Source organism: Lacerta agilis, chromosome Z, assembly GCF_009819535.1.
Source record: "Lacerta agilis isolate rLacAgi1 chromosome Z, rLacAgi1.pri, whole genome shotgun sequence".
Lineage (NCBI taxonomy): Eukaryota > Metazoa > Chordata > Lepidosauria > Squamata > Lacertidae > Lacerta > Lacerta agilis.
The window spans coordinates 12,594,508-12,603,696 of record NC_046331.1 but is presented as its reverse complement, the minus strand read 5'-3'; the positions used below and the strand labels follow the sequence as shown (position 1 = coordinate 12,603,696).

Here is a 9,189-nt window from a genome sequence, read left to right as displayed (position 1 = left end):
TGACTGGAGTTTAGCATGGGTTTAGCATGGGTTGCTTCCTAAGTTAGCCCAACTCAAAGTAGATCCATTGAAATTAATGGACATGGCTATTGTACATTAATTTTAATTGGTCTACTCAGAGTACAACTTAATTGCATACATTTATTATCTATACAGTATAATATTTCCAGTATCCATTAAAAAATACAAGAGTGGTTTTTAAGAATTATACACAAAACCATACCAAAAAACTATATAAAAGACATATTATTAAGTCTTATAATCCAATATGTTTTGGGAGTTGGGACACATTCTGTAGAAGAGGGAGAACAGAGAAGACATTTTTAAGTTGACAAAGCTAGATGACAAAGCTATGCATTTCCTTCTGGTAAATGACTGAATTATCTTGTTTTTCTTTTTCCCATGACTATTTCCCTTCCTTTCTCACCCCTCACTTAGATATGTATTCAAGGAAATAAAAGTGTTGTAATTTTTAATTGGAACAATCAAATGACTAAGTAAAATAAATAAATAAATAAATAAATAAAATTTTAGATTACTAAATGAATCAGTAAGAAGGGGAAAATATTAAGAAAACTAGGTTGTCTTGTGTGGCTTCTTGTCTTCCTCAGAAAAGACTCCTCTCATAAACAAAATACACAGAGAGAGAGAGAGATATGTGAAATGCGCTAAATCAAACAAATAAGAATTAAACACAAGCCGGTGTTAGCTGCCTTCTCCCAACTTTCAATCACACGCCTCTCCGTCTCCTGAAAAACTTCCCTGTCCCAAGGACTACATCTCCCAGCCTGCTTTGCGGCTGAGGCGTCTTCTCGCCCTTTAGGATTCATTCTCCGCGCTTTTTGGTGGGGAAGGGGGGACGTCTCCCAGGCTGCTTTGCGGCCTCAGCTTCCCTCAGACTGTTGCCCAAGTTCCGTGCACTACATCTCCCAGCCTGCTTTGCGGCGTGCTCCTCTCCACGCTCCTCTCAGCTTATCCTCGCCCTCCGGCTTTCCGACAGGAGGTTGCTGGCCAAAGATGGCGGATGCGGTGTTGAGCGCCGGCGTGAACCTGGAGGCTTTCGCCCAGGCTATTGCTGCTATCCAGGCGCTGCGCTCCAGCGTCACGCGCGTCTTCGATTGCCTCAAGGACGGCAGGCGCAACAAGGAGGCTTTGGAGGGCCGTGAGAAGAGCTTCGTCTCCAGCTTCCAAGAGAGCCTCCACTCCGTCAGCCGAGACTTGGGGTGAGGAGGAAGGAAAAGAGGAAAAAGACCCGCCGAGGAGGAGGTTGCCCTGGGCGACACTCCCCCCTCCCTTAACTCCCCTCCCTTTCTCCCATTTCTGGGATGAGGAGATGGTGCCCACAAGGCTAGAAATGCTTGAGAAAAGGCGATCCCCCAATTAGATATGGAATTAGATATGCAATTAAATGCCAGTTCGCTGTGTCAACTGAACAATGGAACTTCCATGTTCAGGAACAGTCTGTTTTATGAAAGCTATGTGGGTTTGGGCAAGCCTTAAGGGAGGGTTGCTGCTGCTGTTCGTTGAAGAGTTATGCCGTGGAGATCACCACGGGCAGGTAGAGTCTACCTTCTTAATGCTGCTTCGATCATAGCAAGCCACATGGGAGAGTAGCTGCTGTTATTAATTGGAGATGCCATGCCGTCTACAGTTTTGCAATGGAACCTCCATGTGCAGAGACAATACTTTCTTCTGAATACAACTTGGTTTGAGGCAAGCCACAAAGGGTAGTGGTTGATATTTGTAGATGCCATGCTCTCCACACCTATGCAGTGGAACTTCCACAGCAGGGATGGTCTACCTTCAGAAAGCTTTGTGGTCTTGGGCAAGGTTTGTTGTTGGAGATGCCATGCTTGCTACAGCTGCACAGTGTTCTGGAACCATACAGGTTCTGGGACCATCTCCCTTCTGAATTCTGTGCTGTTTGGACAAGCCATAGCAATGTTGTTGGTAACTGGAGATGCCATGCTCTGCACAGCAAAACAGTGAAACCTCTAGGTCCAGAGGCAGTCTACCTTCTGAATGCTACATGGTTTGGGGGCAAGCTAGAAGGGAGGATGGTTGTTAATTGTTGGATGTGTTATGTTAAGAGGTTGGGGTGTTGCTGTGACTGTCAGGTGCTGGGGAATGACCAGCAGACCCGGGGGCAAAAACTGAAAAAAGATACCGGTAGGTTAATGGGAAAGAAAGTGGATGCTAACCAGAAGTGTAATGAAATGCCACATTCCCTGCTAGGGAGCCTTCTGAGGGCCACATGTCGGTGGTGGATGGGTGGCTAGAGGCAAAAGTGGGTGGAGCAACAGGTATAAATGTTACTTTCTCAAACCCTCTTTCTATCCTCCATCCACATAAGCAGGAGGCATCAACTTAGTTCAAGAACACATTTCTCTTTTTTGTAAATAAATTTTTATTGATTTCCTTCTTTCCACAATACATTCCAACCAGGCGAAAACACTGGGGGTATGAAGTATAAAGAGAGCTGGATAATGCATTTACCTTGCTCCCCTGACTGTACTGAAAGTAGGGTCCAAACACACATTTGGGGATCCTATATTTGTCTCCTGTTAATTTGACAGTTTTGAGATAGCTTGGGTGATGTGATAGCCAGGTATGTGACCTGGTCAAGGGACCTGTTCACCAGTTGCAGAAGAGTGGTTCTCCAGGGTCTCTGGCTCAGAGTCTTTCCCAGCACCTATAACTTCCCAATTGCTTTCTTTTTACTGGTGATGCCTTATTACACTGATTCTCAAACTTTTCTCTGGGACAAACTTTCATAACAAAAAATTGCTTGTTCCACACCAAATTTTTTATTAATGAGAAATACATTGGAAAACAAAAAAGAAACAATTCCTAGAAGTGCTTGATTTAGAACACAAAACACAACTGCTTTATAATATGAGCATGGGACACCCAGAAAGTATAAAACAGTGCAGCTACATAAGAACATGAATCATTCCCAAAATATAATTATAAACAAACATATCTGATGATCCTGCCACAGCACCTACAATGAGCTCTCTAGTGGCTTTCCCTTGCCCCTCTTACTCTTGGTACTCAGCAATGATGTGTGATGTTGAGAAGCCCGGTGAATGAAGCTGCCCTGCTTGTGCTACTACTGTGTAATAAAATATGGTAAAACCACATAAGAGTTAACAAAATATGCTGTGTTAAATACCATAATTTAATGGCTTTTCATTTTATTTTAGCGAACTGGAACGTCTAAGTAATCTTGTAGGCAAGCCATCGGAGAACCATCCTCTCCACAATAGTGGATTGTTGAGTTTAGATCCTGTTCAGGACAAAACACCCCTCTACAGTCAGCTGCTTCAGGCTTATAAATGGTCAAATAAGGTAAGAAATAAAAGAAGTGTATTAATGTTAATTGCTAGTCCAAGTTATGTTATATAGAGGGGTTTGAATTTTTTCACTATTGCAGCTTTGCTATCTCAGCTGCCTGTTGCTTTGATGCAGAGAGAAGCAGCTCACTGTGCTATGGTGCAAGAGAAATGATATTATGGCAGCTATATCTATACCCTGTCCTTGTTTTAAGAGGCTGCTAACAGAAGCTGATGATGGTGATGAGTTAAGTAAAATTGTATCCTCCATCCTAAACAAATTTGTGTGCTCCTCTTCTACTCATAAGTGTTTAAAAAGCTTATCCAAAAGCATAAGAAGGTGCTTTTTCAGTCCTTGACATCTTCTAAGAATTGATTGGAGTTCTCTCTCTGGTGACATTCATAGCCATGTTTTAAACTGTGTACATGTTTAAATAAAATGCATGATTGATTTGTATAATTCAAAACTTTGCTGGTTCTAATGAGTTCAACAGAGTTTTAAAATTTTAGAATTGCATAAGAAAATGCTATATAATATTTAGGTAGCTACCTACAAAAGTCGTATCAAACTGAAGGTGGAACTTGTAACACTGGAGGAGAATCATTCTTCAAACTGTTGGGAAAATACCTTGAAATCTAATCACATATTGAATTATTTATTTATTTATAACCTGCCTTTCCCCTTGACAGGACTCCAAGTGTCTTACAGACAACAACAACAACAACATTTTGCCAATATGGTAGCTGTTACAGTAGATATTTCTTGTCTGGTGATGGCTGTATCAACAAACAATGTTAGTGGCTAGGCTTAAATTGTGTTTCCCTCTACTTTAGCATTGTGTGGAATGTTATTTAAGTTTTACTCATAGTAGACCCATTGAAATGAATGGACCTAACTTAGGCACATACTGTTTGAAAGCATGTCAAAGTGCAAGTAGATAAATAGGTACTGCTCCGGCGGGAAGGTAAACGGTGTTTCCATGTGCTGGTCTGGTTTCGCCAGAAGTGGCTTAGTCATGCTGGCCATATGACCCAGAAAAACTGTCTGCGGACAAACGCCGGCTCCCTCGTCCAGTAAAGCGAGATGAGTGCCGCAACCCCAGATTCGTTCGCGACTGGACTTAACTGTCAGGGGTCCTTTACCTTTACCTTTTTAACTTAGGCATGCTAATTAATTTCAGTGGGTCTGCTCTAAGTAAAACTTAGTTGAATAACTGCCCTATATATTTTACGTTTTTATCCTAATATACATGATAGCAGTTGGTCTCTCCAGTCCTGTTTCTCATTGATGAAAATACCTGCTTAGTATTGGACAAACCCACCATTGGACAATGATTGTTATAGTAGGGTGGGCAATCTTTTTGGGGTCAAGGGGGCATTCCTCTTTACTCAGAACCTTTGTATCCTGTGTAGTCACTCTCAAAAAAGTGGTATTAGGGTAATCTTGTACACACATAAAAATATAAGGAGACCTTGCTGGATCAGGCTGATGGCCCACTAGTCCAGCATCCTGTTCTCAAAGTGGGCACCCAGATGCCTGTGGCAAACCCACAAGCAGGACTCAAGCACAAGAACACACTCCCTTCCTCTGGTTTCCAGTAACTGATGTCAGAAGCAATACTGCCTCTGAACAGTACATATTCTGAAAATTCTGGCATGCTTTGTATCTGGGAAAATAAAATAAAAAATAAAAAATCCTTGCAGTAGCACCTTAGAGACCAACTACTGTATTTTTTGCTCCATAGGGCGCACCTCATTTTTAGAGGAAACAAGAAAAAAAAATATTTTTCTGGTTTTCCTCCTCCAAAAGTCCTGTTTTTTTGAGGATCAGCAACTGGACCTAATGGTCAGGGTTCCTTTACCTTTACCTTTTAACATAAGTACTGCTGGTTTATCAATTCTATTTCAGAATATTGATGGTATTTCTAATATTACCGTTTATTTGTCATCCAGGGAGAAAGCCTGTTTGATCCTCGTGAATTATTTCTTTCAATGTCCTTTTCAATTTTTCTTCTAAGATGGATGCAAAAAGTTTCTAAACATTATTAACATTATAGACGTTAGCCTATAATTGGAGATTATTGTTAAATCTGTCCCCTGTTTTAGGAGCAGTGTTATATATGCTTCCTTCCACGTCTCCAGTGTTCTACCTTTGATTAATACATCATTCATCACTTCTTTTATGGGTTGTGATATCACATCTTCCAATTTCTTATTATAACAGGTGGTCAATTCACCTGGGCCCGGTAACTTTCCAGATTTGGCGTTTTTTAAGCCACAGAGCCTAGGGCTTGCTGATCAAAAGGTCGGCGGTTCGAATCCCCGCGACGGGGTGAGCTCCTGTTGCTCAGTCCCTGCTCCTGCCCACCTAGCAGTTCGAAAGCACGTCAGAGTGCAAGTAGATAAATAGATACTGCTCCGGCGGGAAGGTAAATGTTGTTTCTGTGCACTGCTCTGGTTTGCCAGAAGCGGTTTAGTCATGCTGGCCAGATGACCCAGAAGCTGTCTGTGGACAAACTCCGGCTCCCTCAACCAGTAAAACGAGATGAGTGCCGCAAACCCAGAGTCGTCCATGGCTGGACTTAACCATCAGGGATCCCATTACCTTTACTATTGCTTGTTGAATTTCCATAGCTGTAATTGGTGCATTGAGGTGTTGGATTTTCTTGCTTGATATTTTTGGCAGATTGTTTTGTTTTAGAAATTCATCAATATAGTGGTACCTCAGGTTACAGACGCTTCAGGTTACAGACTCTGCTAACCCAGAAATAACGAAATCAAAAATTCTTTCCAGTAGCACCTTAGAGACCAACTGAGTTTGTTCCTGGTGTGAGCTTTCGTGTGCATGCACACTTCTTCAGATACAGAAATAACGCTTCAGGTTAAGAACAGAAATCATGCTCTGGCGGCGCAGCAGCAGCTGGAGGCCCCATTAGCTAAATTGGTGCTTCAGGTTAAGAACAGTTTCAGGTTAAGAGTGGACCTCCAGAACAAATTAAGTTCTTAACCCGAGGTACCACTGAATGTTCCTGGTTTTGTTTTCCCTTCTGATATAATTCTGTATAATACTTTACAAAGTTCTTACATATCTTATTTGGGTCGTCTATTGTTTTCTCTCCCATTTTCAATTTATTTATAGTCCTCTCACTCTGCCTTTTTTTGAGTTGCCATGCCAGCAATTTTCCTGGCTTATTTCCAAATTCAAAATTTCTATGTTTAAATCTTTTAATATTCCATTCGACTTCTTGGTTTACAAGTATTGACTATTTAGTTTGTAATAGTTTGATATTCTGCTTGGTTAGTTTGCTGCTTGGGTTTTTAAAAAGTTTTTTTTAATTTTTTTCTTATATTTTCTAGAATATCAGTCTTTTTCTTTTCTTTCCATCTTTTTTTGTATCACATTTTACTGCATGAAAAATCCCCTTAGGACAGCCTTGCTGGCATCCCAAACAACCTTAATGTCTGTTCCTTGGTTTAGATTAAGAGAGCCAGTGTTTAGATTTAGAGAGCCAGTGTGGTGTAGTGGTTAAGAGTGGTAGACTCGTAATCTGGGGAACCGGGTTCGTGTCCCCGCTCCTCCACATGCAGCTGCTGGGTGACCTTGGGCTAGTCACACTTCTCTGAAGTCTCTCAGCCCCACTCACCTCACAGAGTGTTTGTTGTGGGGGAGGAAGGGAAAGGAGAATGTTAGCCGCTTTGAGACTCCTTCGGGTAGTGAAAAGCGGGATATCAAATCCAAACTCTTCTTCTTCTTCTTCTTCTTCTTCTTCTTCTTCTTCTTCTTCTTCTTCTTCTTCTTAAATTTGAAAAATTCCTCTTTAAGTTTTCTTTTGCCTTCTGTAGAACTTTTTCATCGTTTAACAGACTTTCATTTATTCTCCATCTCTGTGTTTCCCTTTTTCTTTCTCCCCTCAGTTCCATTGCCACTGGATTGTGGTGGGAGATGATCCTTGGTTGTATTTCAGTTTTTTAAACTTTTATTAACAGTTCATTCGAAACCCAAATGGCATAATTTGTCCCGCTGACTGGTTTGGGTCTGAGTAATGTGTGAAACTTTTTTCTGTTGGGTGTTGGAATCTCCAGGCATCTTTCAGACCCAAGTTTTCTGTCAGTTGGAAGAAGGTACGGGGTAGTTTCCCCTCATTAGCCTCTAATTCTCTTGTTCTGTTGATTTCTGGCGAGATAACTCCATTAAATTCCTAAAGTATCGTTTTTTCGTCGGCATGATCTAGCATCCTTTGTTCTAATGATTTATAAAAATTTATTTTTTCATATTAGGTGCATAGACTCCAACTATTTTTTTTATTACCTTGCACCATTATTTTGACTGCCACTATTCTTCCTTCTTCATCCTTGTATACTAACTTCAGTTCTAGCTCTGGTTTAACATAAATCACCACCCCTCTTTTTTTCGTTAGATCTGATGAGATAAACTCTAATCCCAGCTTTTTCTTTCTCAACACCCTCCTATGTTTTCTTGTAATGTGTGTTTCCTGTAGACATATTTTGTCTAATTTTTGCTTGTTAATATATGTTCTGCTTTGTTTCTTTTAACTTTGTCATTTAGTCCATTCACGTTCCAGGTAATCTTTAAATTCATAGTTTAATAACAGTTCAGTATATTAAAACAATTACAGTTTGTGAGCCAATCAGGCCATAAGTATCTAGTCCTCATCTGTTTCTGTTGTTGATTTAACGTTCCTGTTTGCTCCCACTGGCTGCTTTCCCCCCTTCTAAATGTCATGGTCTGGTCTATGGGTGAACGAAGTCCCAGCAGAGGACGTCAGGACCAGGCGCAAGATGGTGAGGTGGGAGCAGGAATGCGAGTCCAGAAACCAGGGGTCCAAGGGTCAGCAAGTAGAAAGTCACGAAGTCAAAGGTCCAGGGGTCGAGAAGCAAGGAGTCACAAAGGCAAGGGTTGAGAAGCAAGGAGTCCAGAAGCTGAGGGTCAAGAAGCAAGGAGTCCAGAAGCCAAGGTCCGGGGATCAGGAGGCAGGAATCAGGAGGCTAGACGCAGCAAGGCAGGAAGTGTGTTGCTGTGCCAAAGGGCCAAAGGGAAATGCTGACCATATATCCCATGCAGGCTCTTGCCACCAGGTGCAGTGAGTTACCAAGCAGCCTCACCTGTGCGGCCATGCCTTGCCTCTCCAGAACAAACTTAGGAAGGCCCCAGTCCTGAGAAGACCTGCTGGTCATGGGGCCTGTCTCCTGCACGCACTCCTGACACTCTCTCCAGTATTTCCTCCAAAATCTGTCCACTGTCACACACCTCCACCTTTTCCCTTTAAAGAAGAAGGAGATCCTCTCCAGAAACTCCCACCTATAAACAATGCAGTTTGCCTTCAATCAGGGTGGATTTGATTTAAATCAAACTGATTTAAATCACGATTTAAATCACTAATCAGTAAGGCTCAGGGTGGATTTAAATTTTTAAAAAAATCGATTAAAACAAAGCTGATTTAAATTTTTAAAAATATTGATTTTTTAAAATTTAAATCTGATTTTTTTTCATTTAAATCGAATTTTTTTTATTTAAATACTCCCTCAGCCTTACTGACTAGTGATTTGACTCATGATTTAAATCAGTTTGATTTAAATCAAATCCACCCTGAGCCTTACTGACTGTGATTTAAATCATGATTTAAATCAGTTTGATATAAATCAAATCCACCCTGCCTTCAATGCTGCAGCCAGAAATGTATAGTTGTCTCTCTTTTTCAACAGACGTGAAGGAATCTCCTTTAGGATAATGTCTTTCTCCTGAATTCTGAGTCTTCTTTTATTACTGGTTTGCAAAATTTTATCTCTAATTTGACTTCAGTTGAAAGATATCAAACAGTCACCAGGCCATTTG

The 9,189-nt window shown here is 41.1% G+C and overlaps 1 protein-coding gene across 4 annotated transcripts in view; it reads left to right on the top strand.

The window, feature by feature from the left end:
• The first annotated feature begins 1,002 nt into the window (after window positions 1–1,002).
• Window positions 1,003–9,189, top strand: part of MED27 (mediator complex subunit 27) — a 176,957-nt gene continuing 168,770 nt past the window's right edge. For all 4 annotated transcript variants that reach the window (XM_033137055.1, XM_033137057.1, XM_033137059.1 and 1 more), the window contains exons 1-2: window positions 1,003–1,223; window positions 3,207–3,351. In XM_033137055.1, the coding sequence (XP_032992946.1) occupies window positions 1,018–1,223; window positions 3,207–3,351 (351 nt within the window). In that variant the 5' untranslated portion in view covers window positions 1,003–1,017. The remainder of the gene's footprint in view (window positions 1,224–3,206; window positions 3,352–9,189) is intronic.